The sequence below is a fragment of the Plenodomus lingam genome (genome assembly GCF_022343315.1).
Source record: "Plenodomus lingam strain CAN1 chromosome Unknown contig_23, whole genome shotgun sequence".
Lineage (NCBI taxonomy): Eukaryota > Fungi > Ascomycota > Dothideomycetes > Pleosporales > Leptosphaeriaceae > Plenodomus > Plenodomus lingam.
In genome coordinates this window covers 1350463-1373595 of record NW_027093940.1, presented here as the reverse complement: position 1 = coordinate 1373595, position 23133 = coordinate 1350463, and the positions used below count along the sequence as shown (strand labels likewise).

The 23133-nt window shown below is 50.1% G+C and overlaps 8 protein-coding genes across 8 annotated transcripts; 3 read left to right on the top strand and 5 right to left on the bottom strand.

Annotated features, from left to right (window-relative positions):
• Positions 1–1082: 1082 nt before the first annotated feature.
• Positions 1083–2443, top strand: IAQ61_006205 (uncharacterized protein; the record flags this gene model as incomplete). Its single annotated transcript, XM_066097095.1, has 2 exons — positions 1083–1786; positions 1843–2443. The coding sequence occupies 2 exons, from the start codon at positions 1083–1085 to the stop codon at positions 2441–2443; spliced, it is 1305 nt and encodes a 434-aa protein (XP_065953087.1).
• Positions 2444–3061: 618 nt separating this feature from the next.
• IAQ61_006204 (uncharacterized protein) lies at positions 3062–6124 on the top strand (the record flags this gene model as incomplete). The annotated part of the gene is made up of 3 exons (XM_003835717.2): positions 3062–5032; positions 5088–5306; positions 5357–6124. The coding sequence occupies 3 exons, from the start codon at positions 3062–3064 to the stop codon at positions 6122–6124; spliced, it is 2958 nt and encodes a 985-aa protein (XP_003835765.2).
• A 1192-nt stretch (positions 6125–7316) lies between these two features.
• IAQ61_006203 (uncharacterized protein) lies at positions 7317–11165 on the top strand (the record flags this gene model as incomplete). The annotated part of the gene is made up of 1 exon (XM_003835718.2): positions 7317–11165. One exon carries the CDS (start codon positions 7317–7319, stop codon positions 11163–11165), a length of 3849 nt encoding a protein of 1282 aa, XP_003835766.1.
• A 2746-nt stretch (positions 11166–13911) lies between these two features.
• IAQ61_006202 (uncharacterized protein) lies at positions 13912–14821 on the bottom strand (the record flags this gene model as incomplete). The annotated part of the gene is made up of 3 exons (XM_066097094.1): positions 14470–14821; positions 14050–14204; positions 13912–14004 (listed from the first exon to the last, which is right to left on the bottom strand). The coding sequence occupies exons 1-3, from the start codon at positions 14564–14566 to the stop codon at positions 13912–13914; spliced, it is 345 nt and encodes a 114-aa protein (XP_065953086.1). The 5' UTR covers positions 14567–14821.
• A 2377-nt stretch (positions 14822–17198) lies between these two features.
• IAQ61_006201 (uncharacterized protein) lies at positions 17199–18741 on the bottom strand (the record flags this gene model as incomplete). Its single annotated transcript, XM_003835723.2, has 3 exons — positions 17199–18381; positions 18433–18512; positions 18577–18741. The coding sequence occupies 3 exons, from the start codon at positions 18739–18741 to the stop codon at positions 17199–17201; spliced, it is 1428 nt and encodes a 475-aa protein (XP_003835771.2).
• A 303-nt stretch (positions 18742–19044) lies between these two features.
• Positions 19045–19434, bottom strand: IAQ61_006200 (uncharacterized protein; the record flags this gene model as incomplete). Its single annotated transcript, XM_066097093.1, has 1 exon — positions 19045–19434. The coding sequence occupies one exon, from the start codon at positions 19432–19434 to the stop codon at positions 19045–19047; it is 390 nt and encodes a 129-aa protein (XP_065953085.1).
• A 1830-nt stretch (positions 19435–21264) lies between these two features.
• On the bottom strand, positions 21265–22198 carry IAQ61_006199 (uncharacterized protein; the record flags this gene model as incomplete). The annotated part of the gene is made up of 2 exons (XM_066097092.1): positions 21265–21605; positions 21982–22198. The coding sequence occupies 2 exons, from the start codon at positions 22196–22198 to the stop codon at positions 21265–21267; spliced, it is 558 nt and encodes a 185-aa protein (XP_065953084.1).
• Positions 22199–22221: 23 nt separating this feature from the next.
• IAQ61_006198 (uncharacterized protein) lies at positions 22222–22670 on the bottom strand (the record flags this gene model as incomplete). Its single annotated transcript, XM_066097091.1, has 2 exons — positions 22222–22549; positions 22633–22670. The coding sequence occupies 2 exons, from the start codon at positions 22668–22670 to the stop codon at positions 22222–22224; spliced, it is 366 nt and encodes a 121-aa protein (XP_065953083.1).
• Between the last annotated feature and the right edge of the window lie 463 nt (positions 22671–23133).

The window sequence follows — 23133 nt, the reverse complement described above, 5'->3', positions numbered from 1 at the left end:
TGTCTCCTGTCTCCTGTCATCTTTGTTGACATCCTGTGACTCCAAGTCTATAATCCATCCTTCCATCCCCACCTGGTTGGGCAGCAAACCTCGCCATGTGCGACGCGACGCGATTGTGCGAGCTTATGCCGCTTCGCACCCTCAGAGATTCCCTCACGAAAGAGTCTCCCACTTTCGGCTTGCACCACCTTCTGAAACCTCGACTAGTACCAGACGGCCGACCGTTTGCCTGAAATCGTGCAAACAACCCTTGTCGCCTACACAACGACTACTCTCGTGGAATGCTTGGGAGCTGCATCTTCTTATACCGTAGCTCATGGCTCACTGCTTACTAAGACTGTACTTCTGACACGAACAGTCTGGGTTCAGCGCTATTCGCGCAGAGCGCACACGGGAAGTTGACTCATGTCATGCCCAGCCATGTGGTAGCGGATAGGTAGGTAGGTGCTGCGCTGCACTGGAGGAGGGGGTCGTCATCAAAAAGGGCCGGCCGTATAGGTACCGTAGGTGTTGTATATGTACTGTATACTCGACAGAAGTAGCGGTTGGCGTCGGTACCGGTAATGGGGCTCGCCCTGAACTTTGATCCGAAAACCGACATCCACCTAGGGAATCCCGTCTTGGATGCGTAGACTGACAATCCATATATACGCTGGTGCAAAGGGCTCTTGGCTTGGGGCTCTCTTCCTCGGCCCCTGCCAGTAGGTTAACAATCTCGATGGCGCATCACCAACATCATCAGCAAAGGAGCATCATAACCCTCGATGCCGGTGACACACATTGGTTTGCTGAGCCTGTTGTCGTCTCAATCCATGTCTCATATGAGGTTCCATTATAGGCGTGTAAAGTGCCGGAGTGATATATGATATCAGCACTGTAAGTTAAATCACATGGATCTTGGCAATAACTGTCAAGTAGAAGAGAGCACGACTTCCTTCTTCTTTGCACACCTTGATACTGGCACGATGAAGCTTGCTAACCTAACAACGTTTGCTACTACGGCCTGGGCTCTATCACATAGCTCAGGTACCAAGCGTCAAACGTCGACGGTAACGGTTGACCTTGTGAAGACATACCAAACCATGGATGGGTTCGGCATGAGCGAGACCTTTCAACGTGCTAATCAAATGAAAGCTCTCTCGGAGCCACTACAAAAGTACGCACTCGACCTTTTGTTCAATCGTACATCTGGTGCCGGATTCTCGATACTCAGGAATGGCATCGGCTCGTCTCCAGACTCAACCAGCGATCACATGGTCAGCATCCAACCAAAGTCGCCAGGAAGTCCAAGCGCTCCGCCCAAATATGTCTGGGATGGCAGAGACAATTCGCAGGTCTGGCTGACTACTGAGGCGGTCAAGACATATGGCGTCACAACCGTGTATGCAAATGCCTGGTCAGCGCCCGGCTACATGAAGACAAACAACAACGATGCGAATGGCGGATCACTTTGTGGGCTCTCTGGCGCAAATTGTGCAAGTGGCGACTGGAAGGAAGCATACGCGAACTACCTCGTCCAATATATATCCTATTACAACGATCTTGGTTTGGACATTACTCATCTCGGATTTCTGAATGAGCCGGACCTAACTACAAGTTACGCAAGTATGCGAAGTAATGGGCAGCAGGCAGCAGATTTCATCAAAGTCTTGAGACCAACGCTCGACAAGTCTAACCTCACTCATGTCAAGATTACCTGCTGTGATGCGGAAGGTTGGAGCAGTCAACAAGGTATGATGAGCGGGTTGAGCAGTGTCAGCAGTATGCTTGGCACAGTCACAGCACAGTAAGCAATATCTACCCCTTGGATGATCATCTAGCGATAGTCACTGATCATTTCAGTTCCTACACCTCTCAACCGGGTAGCCCCATCAATACCCCTCACCGCGTTTGGCAAACTGAAAATGCCGATCTCCAAGGACCATGGGCAACAGCATTCTATTCAAACGGGGGAGCAGGAGAAGGCCTTGTCTGGGCTAACAAGATTTTCGATGCCGTGACCAAATCCAACGCCTCTGCTTACCTCTACTGGATCGGCGTGCAAGGCGGTGCCACAAACTCCAAGTTAATACGCATCTCAGACGACAAGAAGCAAGTCATTCCTAGTAAACGTCTCTGGGCCTTTGCGAATTGGAGCCGCCACGTTCGTCCCGGTGCTGTCAGGGTTGCCACGAGTGGTGGACCATCTGGCGCCAAAGTGAGCGCCTTTAAGAATCGTGATGGCAAGGTTGCTGTTCAGATTATTCAGGGTGGGACGACATCAGCGGCTGTGTCGGTGAACATTAATGGCTTCACCATTGATTCGGTGGATGTGTGGATCACAGACAATAACCACGATTGCGATGAGCATGCTGCTGTGCTTACCGAAGATAAGACAAGCGTGAATGCTCAAGTACCAGGGAGAAGCATGGCCACTTTTGTACTGCAGCCTGTTTCAGGGTGAAGGACGTATGCTTGGAAAAGTATGAACTGTGTTTTCCGTCAGGACTCAGACTACTTTTGATCATCACCGTAAAAGGAGAGCCATCCAAAAGGCACTAGCTGCTATCCAGTCTTGGTCTTGCTTTCCGAGTCGTTCTCGCTTTAACTGGCCGATTGATTTTTCAACTGACAGGGAAATACTAGCACGAGATATATATCATCTTACCGGCGCCTACACGACATGGAATCATCAGGCAAAGCACATTGCAGGTGAGCTTGGGTAAGTGCCAATCTGATGTCCTGTATGAGGCAGAAGACCTATGTCGATCTAAGTGAACGGGTGGCTTACTTTGAAAACATAACTGAGATCTCAATCGACATCACATCAACAACTTTGTTGGGGGCTGTGAACTCTCACGGCTAATACCTAACTAGTTGTACCTATTGGTCCGTGCGCAGGCAACACTGTCCTGAGTCGTATATAAGGCCTACTGCTGCCCTCCAGCAATTGAAAAAGTTGATCCTTCCTTCAATCAGTAACACAAAATACACTTCCACCTTGATTTTCGCTTTGGTGCGCAGCTATAGTAACTTCATCCTCATATCATCACTTCACGCCTGTCAACATATTGCCAACATCATGACTGCTTCCTCTGGCAGTGTATTTTCCGAGACGTTGCAGACCATCACCACTACTAAGCTAGAGGAGCTTAAGAAGCAGCGTATTGCCTTCGAGGAGGAGTACGCTGCGCTTTTGGCAGCAGCTGATGCCGAGAAAGATCTACTCAAATGCGTGCACCTACTCGTGGACGGAACAAAGTCTTGTCTTGGCCTGAAAACAGAGAAACGTCAAGAAAAGACAGGTCGTCTCGGGCGCGTACTAATTGGTGGAACACGTAATATACGTCTTGAGACGGATATTCAAAATCTCGACCGCTTTCTCGAACAGGCGCGATTCGACCCCTCGGTCTCTTCTAAAATCCTGCTGGACTGGGAGCAGACTTTATTGCAGTATCTTCAAGTCCAGTCCTCGAAATTCACCTACGCGGATCTTTACGGAAAGCTTGTAACTGAGTGGCTCTCTTCTGATAAGGCCACAAAGATGAGTGATGGGGATGTGGAAATGGGCGAGAGCTTTGAGGAACTACCCGGCGCTAGGCGGTTGGCTTCTCGCAACGAGTGGGAGAAAACTGTCTTCGAAGCTGCCACAGTGGATGTCTCGGCATTCAAGAATTATCTTGAAAATGTCTTCATCGCAGAAAACAAGGACGGCGCCGCAGCAATCCAAGATTTGCGCAAGAAGATCGAAGAATTCGAGAGCAGCCTTGCCACGCCATCACAATTCACAGTTTATAACCTTCGTTCGACTATATCGGGACTTCAAAATTCGGACCTACTTTCCAACGAGAAGCGAGAAGCCCTCAAGGACTTCTTGAGTAATGATGTCATTCTAGCAGAAATAGCTGATATCCTGAACGTACGGATGGTCGCTCTCGACCGGTGGACATGGGGAGAATACGTTTCACTTGAGCAGCGAAGGAAGCTTAACGGAGACTTCTCCATTCATTTCGATCCGGATCTTCTCCAGGCAATATTTCTGCACTACATTGGTAATAAATGGTCTGTCTTCTTCAAGTCAAGTTTCTTAGCTATCCACGATCATAGTGCTTGGAGGAGCTCGCACACTACTATCCCAAAGATCGATCGCCTGCGACGCGAGTATTTCCTTGGAGAGAAAGGTACGGCGACTGATAACAACCTTGAGAATACACGGATCAAGACCCATCGTAACCATTATTTTGCGCATCAATTGCTTGACCACGAGAATCAGCAAATTGAGATGCAAGAAGGCGAAGAGGAGGCTGAGTATGGTGACTATACTGCTAATACCCAGAAGCGGGTCAGGCTGCATAGCATGCCTCCTCGAGCCCGCATGCAATTGGCGTCTTTGGGGGCTCCTATGGCTATGCAAGCACCACAGTCATCTTCGCAATCAAGACAAACAGCAAGGATGAGTACTGGTGGAAAGGCTCCGCGAATGCAATTGGCATCCAAAGCATGTCGACGAACTGCTCAGCCTGAGAGAGATAGCGCCGACGACGGCGAAGATGACGAAGATGAAGACGATGAAGGCCGGATACATCAGCAGTTTAAGCGACCCATGGAGGCTAAGCAGGATCTCCTTCATTTGGTGGCAACAGAAATCATCATCAACAAGCGACTACATGGCGAGCTCACTTGTTTCCGAACAGTCTTTCATTCATGGAACCCTGTACTTCCCCACGACACCATTCGTACCGTCCTCGACTTCTTTGGGGTCTCGGAAAAATGGCAGAAGTTCTTTGTCAAATTCCTTCAGGCACCACTCAAATTTGCTGATGATCAGTCTCCACCACGTCTGAGACGTCGTGGTGCACCGGGATCACACTCCTTGAGTGACGTACTTGGCGAAGTTGTGATGTTCTCCTTGGACTACAAGATTAACCAAGCCACTGATGGAGGCTTGCTTCATCGCCTCTACGACGACCTTTGGTTTTGGAGCAGAGACTACGAGAAGTGCATGAAGGCTTGGGCAAGCATAGAGGAGTTTGCGAACCTTGCTGGAGTTGAAGTCAGTATACCCCATCGCATTTGCTCTACGACTCTTACACTAACCCATCATGTAGCTGGATGGTAAGAAGACTGGTAGTGTACGAATTTCTCAGGATCCCGACGTCAAAGTTGACAGTAGACTGCCTGAAGGGGAGATTAGATGGGGCTTCTTATATCTGGACGAAAATGGTCGGTTCGAAATCGACAAGAAAATGGTTAACGGACACATTGAGGAACTTAGTAAACAGCTGGAAGGGAAGTCAAAGAGTGTCATTGACTATATTCAAGCCTGGGTAGGTCATGGGTATGACCCTTTTTAAGATTAGACTGACGGAAACATTAGAACTCCTATGCTGCTACATTCTTCAGCTCCAACTTTGGCAAAGCATCGACCTGTTTTGGCCGGGAGCATGTTGATAAGATGCTCGCCACACACCGCCACATTCAGGAATCCATCTTCCCAGGCGGGAGCGTGGTGCAACAGATCAAGAAGATGATCCAGGAGCGTTTCTCAATCGAATCCATTCCCGAAGGTTTTCTGTTTTTTCCCGTCGAGCTTGGGGGACTGGATCTAAAATCTCCCTTTGTCGATCTCCTCCAAGTACGCGATTCAATCAAGGAGAATCCTTACGACTTACTCGATGAGTTTGAGGGAAAAGAGCGCAACGATTACGATGCTGCCCGTAAAGCATTTGAAAGGGGTGACCTGGGTAGCCTGCGTTACTACATGGACGATCCACACTGGAAGCCCGAGGATGGCGATGAGTTCTTCACTTTTGATGAGTTTGTCAAGTACCGCGATGAGTTCCGAGCTTATGGCAAGGGAAACTTGCGCAAGACCTTCACCCAGCTACTCGAGTGTCCCACGGAGAAGCCAATCGTTTTCAGTGTACAGATTCAGCAAGCTCTAGCTCAGCTGCAAGGTCAGAGCAATTTACGCGGAATCACGTCATCTTGGCATACAATGGAAGCCTACTGGAAATGGATCGCACAGATGTACGGCCCTGAGATGATAGAGAGGTTTGGCGGTTTGAATGTTGTTGACTTTGGACTGCTGCCTATTGGTATGGTGTCTATGTTTCGACAGAGGAGGACCAAGTGGCAGGGTTGAGCTGTGATGGTGAAGTCATATATGGTGTGTTAACTAAGTAGGTGGAAAAGGGGGCATTCCAAGTACGTTGTCTACTGTCAACCTGTTTGTGTCTGATGTGACAGGGGCCGATTTTAGCTTGAATTCAAAGCTCTTGCAACCAAGTTCAATTCGACAGCGATTCAACAACTGCCTACAAGGTTTCGCATGTGGCTGACTAATGTATGCGTCTTCCCCGCAACCTGCAACGTGCGAGCGGCGCACGCTCTTTTCTTTCTTCTTTCTTGTCTCACCTGGCGATACATTACAGAGATGTGCCATGAGCCAAGATTCAGTATTTGTTTTTTTGTTGTAACATGCTAGCGAGGTTTTCTGACTATTCGTCACACGAATGAAGTCTCCAAGCCCACCCACCTTACTCAGCGACATCATGGCTGACATGCTCATGTCCCATCGGAACTGCCAGATCGTGCGTTACTTGCAGCATGCTCGTTTCCCATACCCTAAAACTGATTCTTGTTGCTCCATGGACTCAGCTTGAGAATGTTCCAAAAACAGCTCTGGAGTTGGTCACATTGCCTAGCGAAGATTTCATGGCAGGCTTTCATGGCCCATGGAGAAAGGCTTGTATTGCCACGCTGTTCCTCCAGAACGATCATGCCACCGAGAGAAGATGATCAAAAAGCAAACCTGAAGCTTTTAATACCAGAAGCAACGATACCGGTACTCGACATCGAACCTGGACGTCTAGTAGACGACAGTGCCCCGCTAAGTCTAAGAGCAGAAGGTTGTACTGATGACAGTAATGTGAACGCCACACCAGCGACCAACCGATTGGGCCCATAGCGATCCTCCGGAGACTAGACTGTCCAAGAGCTTCCCGAGGCCACACCAGACGGTCGTCTGTTCGAATCAGTGGTGTTTGTGGAGATGCAAAAGTGCGCTAGCCCATGACGTTATCGGCAAAGGGCAACTCGGCACAACTTTTGAGGACAGGGCCAACCAACCATGCCAACGACGCGTCTACGGCTTCGCAGATAAGCGAGAGCATCAACTCCCAACAATCGAATTTTCTGCATCCTTGTGTTTAGCTTTGCCATCCCATCAGTCAGGGATTCCCATGAAGAGGGAAATTGCTTAAATAGACACTTCCATTTCCTGTGGACCGTGAACACTCTCTCCATCAACCCCGCATCTCAACAAAGCCCTGACGATGTCCATCATCGACACGACCAAAGATCTGTCGGCACTGTTCACAAAACAGGTCCAAGCCACTCCAGATCTCATTGCTCTTGAAGACGACAAGGAGACATATACATACCAGCAGCTTCACGACAAAGTTTCGACGCTTGCCGCCCGGTTACGAAGTCATGGCGTGGGACGCGATAGCTTGGTTGGGGTACTGCTGCCGCGTTCCGCCAACTATGTGATTGCTTGTCTGGCAGCTCTACAAGCCGGTGGCGCATTCCTGGTGCTGGAATTGGCATATCCCCCAGATCTGCTTGCAGACGTTCTAGAAGATGCACAACCAGCAATTGTGGTTACTATCAGTGCTGAGGTTGGGAAAATCAAGGCAGGGACAGCACTTGTTGTCTTAGATGAGCAAGAAACAGCCACAAACGGTCATACAGAAGAGCAGAAACAACAACCACTACCTTCGGAAGATGACCTTGACAAATTAGCTTTTGTCGCCTACTCAAGTGGAACCACTGGAAAGCCCAAAGGCATTGCAAATCCACACAGAGCATCAGTACTTTCTTATAATCTCAGGTTCGGTCTGTCGGATTTACAACCAGGCGACCGTGTGGCGTGCAATGTCTTCTTTGTCTGGGAGATCATTCGTCCCCTCTTACGCGGAGCTACAGTCGTGGTTGTTCCAGACGATGCGAGTTATGATCCCCGAATGCTCGTAGATTTACTGGCGACCAAGAAAATCACCGAAACACTTTTTACCCCTACACTCTTTGCCGCTGTTCTGGCTCGCCACCAAGCACTGGGTTCCCGATTACCAGACCTGAAGACCATCTGGCTGAATGGAGAGGTTGTAACAACAGATCTCGCGCGAAGAGGCCTGAAAGCTCTTCCAAATACTCGCCTACTTAACGTCTATAGCGCATGCGAGACCCATGAAATTGCCTGTGGAGATATCAAGGACATGTTGGAGAAGCTTGACCAAGGTGCTATCTACTGCTCAGTGGGGCCCCCACTCATTGACCGCAAGCACATTTACATTCTCGATGAGTCGGGTCAAAAGGTGGAAGAAGGGGAGAATGGCGAGCTCTTCGTTGGTGGGCACTTACTCGCCCGAGGCTATCTCAACCGCCCAGAAACTACCGCGAAAGCTTTCGTCCGAAATCCGTACATCTCGAAGGTCGGTGCTCGCATGTACAGAACGGGCGACAAGGCAAGACTTCTCGCAAATGGCCTACTCGAGATCACTGGACGTGTGGGAGCAATGATCAAGATACGTGGTTATTCAGTTGTTCCTGGAAAGGTCGAGAGCGCAATTGTGAACCATCTTGCTGCTAGTCGATGTGCTGTTGTTCCCTGGGGAGAGGGTATCGATCGCCAACTCGTTGCTTACTTCGTCCGTGACAAGGACTCCTCCGATGAACGTCCTGTAGTGGAGGTTGACCGGACAGGTCGCAGTGCAACTGCACGGCGCATGCTGATACCATATCTTGCGCATTACATGATTCCTTCTCTATGGGTCGAGCTTGAAGAACTACCCACGAGCGACGTCTCTGGTAAGGTCAACCTCAAAGCGCTGCCACCGCCGAGGCCCAGTTCGCCAACCGGCAGTGCGCGCAAATTCGAGCAGAGTCCCATTACCATCGAGCAGGTCACTGAGATCTGGGCTTCGATTCTCGGCGTCAGCGCAAGCTCGATTACCCCAGAATACAACTTCTTCGACCTTGGCGGTCATTCTCTACTTCTTGCAGATCTAGCTGCACGCTTGTCGAACACGTTTGGTTTCAGAGTACCAGTTGCACGGCTGGCCAACCCAGCAACACTCAATGGACACTTAGATACCGTCCGAGCCATTCGAGACGGTCATACCGCCGAGGTGCAAGAAAATCTGCCAGCTGTGCTGCGCGCAGACTCTGTACTAGACAAGGACATCCATCCTCAATTTTCTAAATTTTGTGCCATCAAGGATGCCAGAACAGTATTCCTCACCGGTGTCACTGGTTTCCTTGGGGCTTTCCTTTTGCGAGATCTCTTGGAGAACACCTCCGCTCAGATTCTCTGCATGGTCCGTTTTGCAGACTCATCACAGGACGATATCCCCGCTGGTATTGCTAGAATCCGCAGGAATATGCTTGACTTTGGCCTCTGGAGCGACAACATCATGGAGCGCGTAGAAATTCTTCCGGGCAACCTGTCTCGTAAACGGTTTGGCCTTCCACCTGACACCTTCAAGGAGCTTGCCGAGCGTACTGATGTCATTCTTCACGCTGCAGCTACTGTCAACCTGGTATACCCCTATGCTGCGCTGCAAAAGCCCAACGTTGGTGGTACACGAGAGATCCTTCGTCTAGCCGCTCAGGGTGGTGCAACTGTCCAATACATTTCCACGAATGGTGTCTTGCTTCCAAAGCCAGGCCGCGAGGGATGGCCTGAAGATGCCATGCTTGAAGTAGATGACGTTGTCAAGCTTGCTGATGGCTATGGGCAGACAAAGTGGGTTGCTGAACAACTCGCGCTAGAAGCTGGTCGCCGTGGAGTGCCTATAAAGATACATCGCATCGGCACCATCAGTGGCCACAGCGAGACAGGTGCTGCTAACGCTTGGGATCTTTTGACAGCCTTGATCGTCGAGTCAATCAGGATAGGTCACTACCCAGAGGTCAATGGATGGCGTGCCGAGATGACCCCCGTGGACTTTGTCAGCAAGGCCGTCATTCACCTTAGCAACGAGACCGAGACCGAGCAACCCATCTTCCATATTGGTGACCCCGATCCTGTAGATATCAGCCAGGTGTTTGAGGACCTTAACGCTCTTGGCTATCCGACTAAGCCACTTGAGTTTGAGAAGTGGGTTGCGCTCTGGGATGACAAGCGAGGCTCTGCCAAGGGTGGCGATGGTGCATTCACTGTGGACATTTTACGAAGCGGTATGCCTAGCATCGAATTTCTCAGGGACGTTGTTGTGCTAGATAATGCAAAGACGAGACCATTACGCTTGGCTATCGAGCGCCCGAAGGTGGATCAAGTCCTCCTTGAGACCTACACTCGCCATTGGTATGCTCGAGGTTGGCTACCAAAACCACCAACCCGTCAGGATGCTGCCGGAGGTTGCGCCAGGCTCCCCCGAAGAGGACCACTGTTTGGCAAGGTTGTGGTCGTCATGGGTGCATCGTCTGGTATCGGTGCTGCTACTGCTGCAGCACTCGCCCGTGAGGGTTGCCATGTCGCCCTTGCGGCTAGACGAGTCGATGCGCTTGAAGATCTCAAGAAGCGCCTAGTGATTCGCGAAAGCAAGGTCATCACCCAGAAGACTGACATCACCGACAAAGTACAGGTCGAAGCACTAGTCGCTACAGTGGAGAAGCAGCTGGGTCCCATCGACATCTTCGTCTCGGTTTCCGGTGTCATGTACTTCACCATGATGGCCAACACGCAAACCGATCAATGGAACCAGACTGTCGACGTCAACTGCAAGGGTCTTTTGAACGTCATTTCTTCTGTAGTCCCCTCCATGCTTAAGCGCGGCAAGGGCCATCTCGTCGCCATCTCCTCGGACGCCGGTCGCAAGGTCTTCCCCGGTCTTGGCGTATATTCTGCGTCAAAGTTCTTCGTCGAGGCTACTCTGCAGAGCCTACGCGTCGAAACAGCGGGATCGGGTTTGCGGGTGACGAGCGTGCAGCCAGGCAACGTAGCCACCGACTTGCTGGGCATGAGTACGGATCAGGAAGCGTTGAAGAAGTATGGTGAGCCGAGCGGGGCAAAGGTCCTGGATCCGGAGAATGTGGCGGATAGCATTGTGTATGCGCTCAGGCAGCCGGAGCATGTTGCGGTGAACGAGATTATGATTGAGCCAAGGGATGAGCCGATTTGAGATGAGAGATTGAACGTTGTGGTGAGTGAGATGTTGTAGATGTAGAGGTGGCTGTCTCTAATTTAGCACAATGAATCAAGTCTTTATTATCAAGCGGATGTAAATTCGTTCAGGCTGACTGAAAACTCTTGATCCTGGAAATCTCATCCACTCTGTTCGACATCCGAGGTAAATACACGTGTCGAGACAGAGCTGGCCTGTCTAGTCTTCATTTTAAATATCTTCAATGCGGATATATCTCCTCCTCGACTATCCCATCTAGCCAATCCCCCGAATCCTCCGTCCAACTCGCCGTATCCCTCACCCACTCTCCGCAAAACCAAGCCTTGCCATGCTCTACCACCTCTCAGATACATGACTCGCTCGCCACATCTCCCGTCCACCTACACTGCCGCTCACTCCCGCATCTTAACCCTTAACCCCGCGTCCGGAGTGCACCACACATGCCGTCTGCAGTGCGAATGAACGAGAGCCAAAGAGCAGTGCCCAATTTCGTCAAGCCCGGAAAACCGGCTGTCTGGTAGTACTAGACTATGTATAATGGGTTCATCACAAGGCCTACAGCTGGAAATCTCAAGGCATTGATGTGTTAGATGCAAAGGAGGTGATAGCCCAAGCATTCTTGCTCAAAGCTGTGGATACGTTAAGCTTAATTTCCATCTCATCTTATAACTAGATACATATACTTAGAATCTATCTTCCCTTTCCTGTCTAACATCCATATAACAAGGGCTCGAGATCTGACAAGCCTATCTAATGCACTAGATTACTAGAGTGGGGGGTGTTTTTTGTGGGCTTTTTCGCACTGGCGGAGGGGTTGGATAGGACGGTGCGGTATAGTGTAGTGGCGCCTTTGTTGGTGAATCGGCTAGGGTGTGGTGAGGGGGATTGTTGCAGTACTGTGATTGTATGGGTGATACTTATGTGTGAGGTAGTTGATTTGCAGATGACTTTGTACATGCGATGACGGTAGTAACAACTCCAAAGAATTTATATGTATACTAGCTAAACTAGTTTACTGTGTACATTGAGCCTGTAGAAAGGGCTTGTTTTCTTTCAAGAATACATGGTCAGAAAAGCCTAAAGGTAGGGTGCTGACATGGACAAATGCATGCCATGATACCCTTGGAGAAGATTTGATAACTTCTGGTATGTCATATACACAAGGTACTACCCAACTGTTCCCCCAGGATCCTTCTAACACCATACTCGGTGCTCACAGCCACGTATCAACATGGTATTCACTTTATTACATGTAACCCTGCAATAGTAACCGCTCCTCCTTCATTCAACCAGTGCCTATCGGTGATCAAACTGATTAGATACTTTGAGTCGTTGGGAGACGCATAACATGTGCACGTGAAATTATGCAGGTGGGGGATCTGTAGCGGTTCAATTGTTCGCGTGGGTCGATGTGTGTATTGGGAGGCTGTTGGTATGGATTATTCGTTGGTAGGTTCATGGAGCAGTTTGGGTGCTTTGGTACGTGGGGCATGGGAGTTAGTTATATTATGCTTGGATTTTAGTTTCCGCCTTGTATGTGTGTGTGTTTGTGTTCCCTGTAAATGTGTGGCGGCGATGGGGATACCGAGCAAACTCGACCTTGTGAGTAAAATATCTACTTCCGCGTAATTCCACGCAGTAAGTGAATACAAAACTATTGATTCCATACTGCATGTACTAGCATGCATTCCATCCTACACAACCACATATCACCCATCTCACTCCTACTCCAACTCCAACCCCCAATCACTCACACACCCATCTCCTCACCCTTCCATAATCCTTCCAAACCCTTCCATGCACATCCAACCCATCCCCCATCGGCACCCCTCCTGCACGTAACCACTCAAAACCCCCTTCCACCACACACACACACACACCACACACCTGCAGTCATCCCCCCTCCACGCATCCCAACCCGCACCACCCAGCCAACCAACACCCGAACACATCTAACCTGCACCACGCCTATTTTTCCTTCTTCACCGGTAAAACCTCGCCGGGTAGATTGTGCGCGTATCGGGGATACGGCAGCCGGCGTCTGGGTACCTATAGTACCTACCACATGCCATGGCTACTGTAGCTTGTCAGACGAACTGGGGTGGGGGCAGGTCTTCTCAGCACTACGGTGCGGTGCCAACTGTACGACTGCACACGAGGTCTGGGGCTGAAGCGGTCATGGTACCCCGCGCTGTTTCAGGTGTTGGGGTGGGGGGGAGGCGTGGTTTGGTGTGGTGCTGGATTGGAGTAGTGGTCAGCTTGTGGGTTTTTTTTGCCGCTGTATGAGGCGCTTTGAGCGTGTGCATCTTGTTTCTTCGGGCTGATGGTGGGGCTGGGGGCTGGATTTGAGGGTGGTGTTTATGTGGGGATGTTTCGGTGGGAGATGCACGGGGGCTGGAGAGTTTTGGAAGGGGTGAGTGATTTGTCTGGTGTGGTGAAGGGGCTTGAAGCCTTGAATTGGGGCGGGGGGGAAAGTTTTCCAGGGGAGTGTGTTTCACGAGTAAGGTTGTCTCGTTTTTGGAGTGGAGGCGGTGTCATGGAATGTCAGTGTGAACAAGTCTACAATTAGGATGTAAATATGAAGTATTTAGTGACAAGTTCCAACTGCTTTAAAAGTTCCTTCACATGTAGGACGAGATGTCGCAAATCTCCCATCCACGTCCCTTGCATCCAACCCCCAAATCAGAGTCCAAACTCAACACCTTGCCATCCAGCCTCAAGCGAGAGAACTCAGGAAAGATGCTTACACAAACAGTAGAGCGCCAAACATCCCAGGTCCCACGAGCTCCCCATCCCATGGCTCGAGGTTAGCCGTGGATGGCGCAACATGGGTTGTCTACTACGCAGCAAACTATGATAGGTACGCAGTCAAGCCACTTACAACTGCGAATTCCTTGACCGCAAGTCCTGCCTTGCGGGCTGGTACAGGGAGCCTTAACCGTAGCCGCTGTCCATCTATGAGCAGGGCTGAGCGGTCCGTCATTGGTGTACTTCCATTCAGCCACTGGTACTGGCGGTTGTACGACACTGGGTTCGCTTTTCACGTGTTGGGAGGATGTTTCAGAGTTCTTGAGGAAGGGGGTGGGAAGGCTACATGCACGAGTCTTCAGTCTGTGTGCTGTGGATGATTACCTAAATTCCTTGGGTTTACCTAGCCAAGTTCCAAGCATGAGCCTAAATATTGATGACGAGGGTTGTTGATGGCATGGTGATGGTTCTTGCTACTACTGCTGTGAATTTCACTGCTCGAGGCCAGCCATTCAGTGAGGAAAGACAAAACTCTGATGATGAAGAGACTTACAACATGTGTTTTTGAGTACCAATGTGCAATCGTCCCGCCATGGGCTAGACGAAGCCGTTCCAACGGGTTTGGTGTCACAGCTGCACGACAGACACATGGCTGAAAGTGCGGTGTCCCTTGTACGAGTTGGACATGTTGCGAACGGTGGTATGATGCTCGTGCGCTGGGGACTTGCAATGGTTGCTAATTCTGATCATTATCCGTGTCCTGTGAGTTCGTAATGCATGTCAGAAGATGCTGCTCTGTTCCTTTCGTTAGCGGGTTAGACTGGGCTTCGTTTCGAGGCGAGGCAGTGTCGGCAACGGTGCGGAGTTATGGATGACCTAAGGTATTGGGAGAGGGTGTAGGATAATTCGGCAGTGAGATGATGGAAATGTTCGTTTCGTGCTATCATTGACAGAGGAGCCTCGCTAGATTCCCATTCTATGCACTATTCCCTGTCCCCTTTGTAAGCCATGTTCATCCTATTACCGGGTTGGCGCAGCTCTTTCACGCTGTCACAACAATGGCCTGCAAGTAAGTATTGGATTCACGATCCTGTGGTCACACAGCACACAGCCTACATGGGAATTTAATCTATTTCATCCAATCAGGACTCATCATCCGCGCCTTGCCCAGTCGGTTCGGGTATAGAGCACATCAGCCCAAATACCCTATTCTGATGGCCCTGTCCCGATTCGGATCAGGTCCTGGTAAAGCCTTGTGCTCGAGACCCATGTCTAGTGCAGTGGGGTGCCGGTGCAGCGTGAGAGCGGTAAGCTGGTGGACTAGGGTCAACACGTGAGAATTTGTGGAGGCTGGATTATCAAAGATCGAAAAGAGAGGCTTCATGAAGGACCAGGTATAACAGGCTGTTTCATGACAAAGACTGACCGGGTTGTCTACAGTAGATCTGCTGGTTGAAGAGAGTAAAGAGTGGCCATGAGATGTCCCAGGAGCTGCTTGGGTGACATACCCACTATTCGAGACTCCACTTGGCACTTGCCTGCCTCTTCTTCCGGGGTATTGTAGGCAGCAGTCGGTCGCCTTACGCAAGAAGCCAGAGGGCTTGAGCCGTTGAAGCAAGTGGAGGATTGCGGCTCGTGACGCGTTACACGCACTATGTTTCTGTGGGGCAGGCTCTTGTATCGCCATAGTACTGCCAGCCCAGCTTCTCAGACACAAAACTTGGCCATCTTCGTCCCTAAGTGAGACTCTGAACTCGAGTCGATGATCAGCACTTGTGCGCTTTGTCTCAGCCACCCGCCAGATCCTGCTGACGGGAAACGGCCCCGAACCCGTCAGATCATGCCATGAACGTTTTTGCAGGTGGTTTATCCCTCTTGCTTATTGGGTGCCGCATTTCTTAGGCGGTCCTATGTGACGTTGTCTTACAGCGTGGCTGATAGCCACCCGCCCTTTGCTGCTGCTTTCAAGGCTCAATCGGGTTGCCAGATGATTGTGAATGACGGAACATTGCAACGAATTTGCGATTCGAGAGACGTGGCTACTAGCAACGTTGGTAACACTGACAATCGTACATGTCTTGCGCATAGGAGTGCTCGTGGATGGTGGTGATGACTACTGATACTATTCAATCTTGATGACAGATGAGATGAGGTCGTCGTAGAGTATGGTACTACCGTATAGTAGTGACTTGTAATTGCTCCGTTAGCCCGTCGCGGAATGAAACTCCGCAGCACCACAGCACGAAAGCAACATGCACGTGCAAGACCAACTCCACAAACGCCAGCAACTGCCGCGTCCTCTTCCCATCATCCTCCAGATAGTCCTTAGTAGACACATCTTCAGAGGCATCGCGAGGCACCACAGCCCAGGGAGGACTCCACCCTCTCTCCGCCCCCACCGGTCCCCAGCGCTTATCTACCTGATCCCCAAGTCTCTCTTCTCTTGTCCCAAAAAACTTTTCGTAAAACTTGATCAATCAAATCGCAAGTCTGCCCTGGCTCTAAATTGGACGACCCAAGTGGGCGGGTAAAAGGGACCCAGATGGCAGGTGATTTCAACGGGTGGTTCGACGGGTTTAATATACTCATCCTGGGACCTTGGACGCCTTTCTCGTGCTCGCAAGGCTAATGGTCCGAAAGGGGCAGATTCAGCGATCGGTTGGCTCATTGTTTGGGCGGGTAACCATGGCGCACCTGGGTCTGCGACTCTTCGGCGACAGATGCTGCGACTGTCGCTGTTGGCCAGGTTCTAGGTACTGTACGGTAGGGTAGGGTAGAGTACGGTAGTGGGGAAGGATTTGCGGGACTGCACGACGGACGCCACTGGCGCAGATGCAAGAGCAAGGCGTACCTTGGGTTCGGCGCTGTTCGGAAGAGGATGCAGTATGGGGCCATCTGGGACATCACTTTGGCACGCTCAACATTATGGATCAGGAAAGCAATTCGCGATAGTGGGACCAGATGGATTAGTGGGGAAGAGATTGCTTTGTGCTGGTGTTTGAATCGTGTTGCAGGCACCACGAGTCCTCTCTCAATCCTCATTGATTGTTGACGTTAATCCTAAACAATTCTGACGCCTAGATCAATTATGCGGCGAATTTCTAAAATATATACACGTTTTTAGCCAAAAAGAATGGGCACAGACGAATAGGTTGTACAAGATCTAAATGTTCATTGCAGATGTCTTGAAAGTTGCTCGCGACAGCACCACCTATCATCACACAAATATCGGACAGGATACCCACCCTGAAGTTGTCATCAATAATGTTGGCAGCCGACGTATTACATAGTATGGACGCGTGCACGGTTCTGACTGTGCAATGCCATCTGACGTTTGATCTCCTCGGGAGCCGTCCGCATAATGATCTTGAATGTTTCGCGAACTCGAGTGCGAAGCTCAGTCTTCAAGGCAAAATACATGCCGCTGTCCATTTGACTTTCTGCTACATTGGCGGTCTTGCAGTAGCGCTCATTGAACTTGTCTACGAGTCTGTCTACCCTGCGGAGCTCCGAGAGTACCATGTTTGTGCGCAAATTCATTTCATCGGCAGGGCTGACAATGGAGATGCCTAGAGGATTGGAAGTATGGGTGTAGTTCTCCCTTCGAGCACTCTTTGTAAGGCTGTTGTTCTGATCATCCACTCCGGTGATGGCTTGATAGATGGACAGGATCTTCAGGATAGCAAGTGATAACGTCGATGGATAGTGAGGATTCGTTGAGCAAGGACACGCAAGTAAGTTTTGGACCGATTCGACGGCGGATTTGGTGACCGAAAAGATATCGGTCCATGTTCGCAGCCCATCAGGGTGGCAGCCAAAATCCATAGCAGATGACTGAATGTCCAATGGCGCATATAAGCTGCTCAGTGTCTGAAGAGCATATTGGGTGCAATCATGCATTGGAGCATTGACGAAATCATGCGGAGACGCAGGCGTTGGGAGTGGTGCGCAGACCATGGGAGAGGGACATGGCATCATCTTATCTCGAGATGCGAGGACTGGTGCTTGTATACCAAGGAACTGATCCGGATCAATGGATGGTGGTTGCAATGATTCCATGGGCGGAAATATCTCTGAGTGACTCTGTACACTGTCGGACCGCACGTGTCCGCCATAGGATGGTTGTGATGTCACAAACTGCTGCGTGGGAATGAACATGTCTGTCGGCGCCCCCAGTATCACTTGTTCTTCCTTCGACCAACCGTTGATTAGTGAGCCATCCGAGTATTCTGGAGACTGGCCGCCATTAAATCCACTGTTCATGAAAGTATCCTGGTAATGAAACTCCGGAGTGGCAGGGCAGAAGTAGAAAGAGTCCGTTGGCTCGGGAGAGCTTTCGGCAGTGGAAACATTAGTCCCCACAATCTTGCCTGGCCTTTTCCCTGGTAGCCCACAAGAGCCGACTGGGGACACATCGCGAATAACAGTTCCGTCAGGATTCCTATTTTTCCGCGGCTTTCCTAACCTGTTGATACGTCAATCGCCCAGCATGTGTAGTCATTTCTCATAGACATACCTCATGGAGGGAGAATAGTTGCAGCAAATGTTCATGTTATTGCAGCGGTGGCATATCGGCCTAAGTTTATCACACTTGACCTGTTGTTATTGTTGTCGTCGTCAGTGGACGGTATCAGCGAGAGGATATAACATGAGAGTGTACCTTTGCACGCGAGCAAGCGTCACATGAGGCTCTCATTTTCCGAGGTTTCGACTCTCCGTTTCGGCCAGTGACCATGATGGTAGACTCAGGAACCGCAAGCATATTGTCCGTTGGCGGGGATGGCGAATGATGAGGCGCATATGTTTGAGGGGTTGCTTGAAACATGATGTCTGTAGGAGCATGGGAAGAAGATTTGAAGTAGGAGCCTTAGGACAAGGTGTTCATTATATAGAATAGTAACGCAGAACGAGTGGCTCTGATTTAACTAGTAATACTTTGGCAGCGGTCGTGGAATGCTACCAATGGGCAAGGAGCAATATGCAGGCGTTGGCAGGCTACATTCGCCGGCGCAGGCATCAAGCTGACGCCTTGGGGGAATACAGGGACAGGGAACTTGGTGCAGCCAAAGCAGGCAACGTGCTTAGACTGGGGCTGAGAGCTTACAACAAGATGCATTCCAGATTGGGCTTAGCGTAAATAACTTACATAGTCTGTGACTTTGGAGATGACCATCATGCGTGGCGCTTGGGCCGTTGCGAGGACTACACAGGACAAGAGAGCATCAGACCTAGCAAGACCGATACTTTCGTTCTGTTTCTGCAATCCGAGTCTCGCAAAATGTTTCCTAGTATAGGAGAATCGTAGGTAGGTACCGCTGGTAGTGCTTCCATAGGTACTGTACCGGTATTCCACTAAATCGGATCTTGGAATGTCCCATGCCAGCGGCACGCAACGAGGCTCGGCGACCTGGGTGAAGCCCGTGCAATTGACGACAGGGCCAGATGCGTTGCATACCGGTAGTTGTGGTAGATTGATTTCCTGAGATTTGAAGCACACTCTTCTGCTCTTTTGGAACATGCTTCACTACCTGCCAGCGGCCATCCATGTTGGGAACCATGACCGGTCACATAATCTGTTTACCCCTGCTGCAGATATTGCTCACATGCGCCTCTTCACTCTGCTTCAATGGATACTTGGTACAGTTAGTGCTGACTGACTTCTGCTACACCAAAATAAACAACGCTTGACTCGCTAACGAGCATTCGTTCCACGACTAGCCACATCCGTAGTTGGTTTCTCTGACATCATTACTGAGTACTGATGAGATACCCCCATCTGTCAACTGGAGGGACGGTTCTGGTCAGTCCTTTGTTGCTGTACGACGTGATACATATGCTACACCGTCCTCGCCACCTCAGGACATCTTGCTCATGGTACCGGTGAGAGGTCGCTAGGTCAAACTGAGGCTGTCTCTGGTGAATGCATCCAATCAGTAGTACGAGACTACTGCCTCTTGAGGTATCAAGAGGCTGTAATTAGCCTCGCACTCTTGTGTGGAAAAACGATCGCGATCCCAGCCCTGATTTTACTTAGTCGCGTCAATTTGGAGCGTGGCACAGGGTGCTCCGCCTCGATCGAGGAAGGATTCGAGAAATCCTTGGAGCCGCAGCGATTGCAAGGCTGATCGTAGGGCGAAGAAGTGCCAAGAAGTCAGGACATTTTGTCAGGATTCTTCCCCTCGCATGAAGCAGATGTCTGTGTGCCTTCTGAGGGGCTGCGCAGAATTCGGGAGGGGGAGCGGGAGGGAGGGAGGCGGGCGGCGGGCGGCACGTGGCAAGGGTGTCAAGGCTTGGCCAAGACGCAGACCTTCACACTGCTCCGCCAGCAAACATTCACGTTTGCAAATACGATCCTGCGACACTCAAGGATGGTAGTGCTAGATGTGGAGACTACTAGTACTCGTTACTTGATCATTTGTTGTCACTCGCATCGATCGTGCTTCAACTTACTGTACGCCGACTAGTACTCGATGAAATTCACATGAACCCTGCTATGTGGCATACTTAAGGCATGCCTCAATCAAAGTACCTATTCGCTAGGACTCACTCTGAAACAACGGAATACACTGTTCCTACAAAAGTACGGCACATTCGCCTGAGCTGTGAGGGCTTGAACAAGGGGGTTTATCCGCCCCTTCGCCACTATATGCACGCAACACGATTGCATCCCTCCTTGGAGTGGGCTTGCAGCATACCCATTCCTTTCGAAGTCATGTCACACGGACAGGGCTACAAGCTGAACGAAAATGATCGTGATATCCTCCGCATCATACATCCGATCTTCGAGAGATGACGTTCACGATCAGGAGTCGGAAGTAGTCGAGGTCGTGAATATGCCTGCTAGCGTCGCATTTGGATTTTTGTATACGTCGGCCTCGAGAAATTCTCGCGCTATTTGCTCCTTTTGTACATGTCAAAAAACGTTACATTGAGCTCAATGTCTCACTTACCGCTTCTTCTAGCTCCGCAACTTCGTCTGCGGGCATCTGGCAACATGCAGCGACCAGGTCTTCGCCCCTCATAGACAAGAGAATCAAATTCTCTGCACGCTGGATTATTTCAGGAGGAACACCATTGATGTCTGCACAGCTATAGACCATCAGTGCCACTCCTGCGTCTGTCAAGTTGAAACTTACCAAGTCCCAAAGCTTGAAGTACTGCGACCATTCCTGAGGCTTAGCCCAGTAAGCGCGTCATAAGGGCGAATTACAAAGTGAAACTTACTTGTACAGGTACGTTATCTGGTCGTTCACCTCTGAAGCATCTGTATCAATGCGAACTTCCATGTGCCCAAATGCAAGTGACGGTCGTGGATCAAGGTGGCCCAGCTCGAAAATTTCTGGTTCTGTTAAACTAATCGAACTAGCATGTCAGAAATCTTACCATGAAAGTGAGTAGCACCGATGACCTTTGGTCGCTCTGGTCCCAAACTGAGCAGGTGTTCCATCACTGCGCATGCCAGTCCTGCTCCGTCGCTGGACTCTGTACCTTTACCGAATTCGTCAATGATAAGCAGACTCCTCCGCGTGGCCAGACTCAAGGCGAGCGAAATTTGTTGCAGGTCTATCATGAAAGCGCTTTGGGCACGGGATACGGTCTCTCTAGTGGTGACTCTAGAGAGTATCTTATCTGTCAGCCCAATATCTGCGCTATCCGCGGGGACGAAACAGCCAACATGCGCCATAAATACTATCAACGCAACCTGCTTCAGGTATACGCTTTTCCCAGAGTAATTGGGACCCGTCAAGACAAGCATGCTCGGAAGTTCGTGTGTCGAACCGGTAAGTCGTGGAATATCAGTATCATGGCCAGACCGTGCGTCACGACCAATACCGCCTACTAGCAACGTGTCATTGGGTACAAAAGATGAGACTGTGAGCTCTTGAAGTATGTGGCTTTCTCTGTATCAGAGAACATGCCATGTAGTAGAATGAGTATGAACGTACCGCCCGCCCTTAATTTGTAAAACATTGTCGTGTGTTACTCGCGGACGACACAATCTGTATTGCTTTGCGCCCTGAGCCAATGCTACTAGACTGTCGCATCCTTTAGCTGCGTTTCATACGAGTGATCCACCGAACTGACCTGTCAAGCTCGCCGCAAATATCTGAGCATGTCGTGATAAGCTCTTCGTACTGGAGCACGTGTTGGGCTAGCTCGTGGCTGATCTCAATCTCGCGGTCTGAAATAATACCGTAAACGTCGCCGAAATGATCGTCCATCTCTCTTGTCTCGGAACTCTTGAAGTAGACTTGATCTCTGAATAGTGTCAGTGCTGCCATCTACTTGTACCCAAAAGAGATTCTTACTCAGTAGCAAACATTCTTTCCCATTGGCTCTCAAAGCCGCCATCGTAGACTTCAGAACCCGTGGTGGGATCGATTGGCACAGTGACTAAAAATCCAATCTGTGGGAAGTAGATAACATTTAAAGCTGCTCGTAGATCCGAGGGCATCATCTCCGAAAGCTTTGCTGCAACTTCATTAAGCAGAGAACCTAGGCCATCAAGTGTTCTCTTCATCTGGTCAAGCTCCTCATCTACACCGGTCAAAATTACGGTCCGCGATTCTTCGGCTGACCTGTCAAGATCTATAGTCTCGCTGAGTTTTCTTCCAATCTGGGCAAGATGATAGCTTTCGAAATTTTCAAAGACCTTTTGGCGTCAATAAATGGCCCAATGCTGGAGGACTTTATGCGTTTTATTGGCAGTCCATACCTTATCCCTAATTGGCAAATGGTCTTCTCCCAGGACATCTTGTAAGGCATCCTTGATCTTGAGTGCGAAGAATGAAAACTATACAACGTCATCAGTGGTACATTCCAAACTCGTAATTTGCGATTACCGTTCTGATAGCCACCCAGACAGTTCGCGAGAGACCTGATCTGCTTTGTGTCGATCCGCTCACACCTTTTTTGAGATTCATCAGGACGATGCGCATGTTCCCGATGTTTTTCAAGTTTTGCCCCAAATCCTGCAGCGCAGATTCGTTTTCTGGGCGAACCAACACACCCACAGTGTGCAATCGCTCGTTGATCATGTCAATATTCAAACTAGGTCGAAGAAAGTATTGACGGAGAAGTGTTCGCCCTTGTGAAGTTCTTGCTAAGCGATGGAACAGCCCATAAACGGAGAGCCCCTCTTTTGCACCCGAGCTGCTCTTGGTTGGCCCTCGGTTGTGGGAGTGTGGATGTGATTCCGCATCGAGTATCTGCAGAG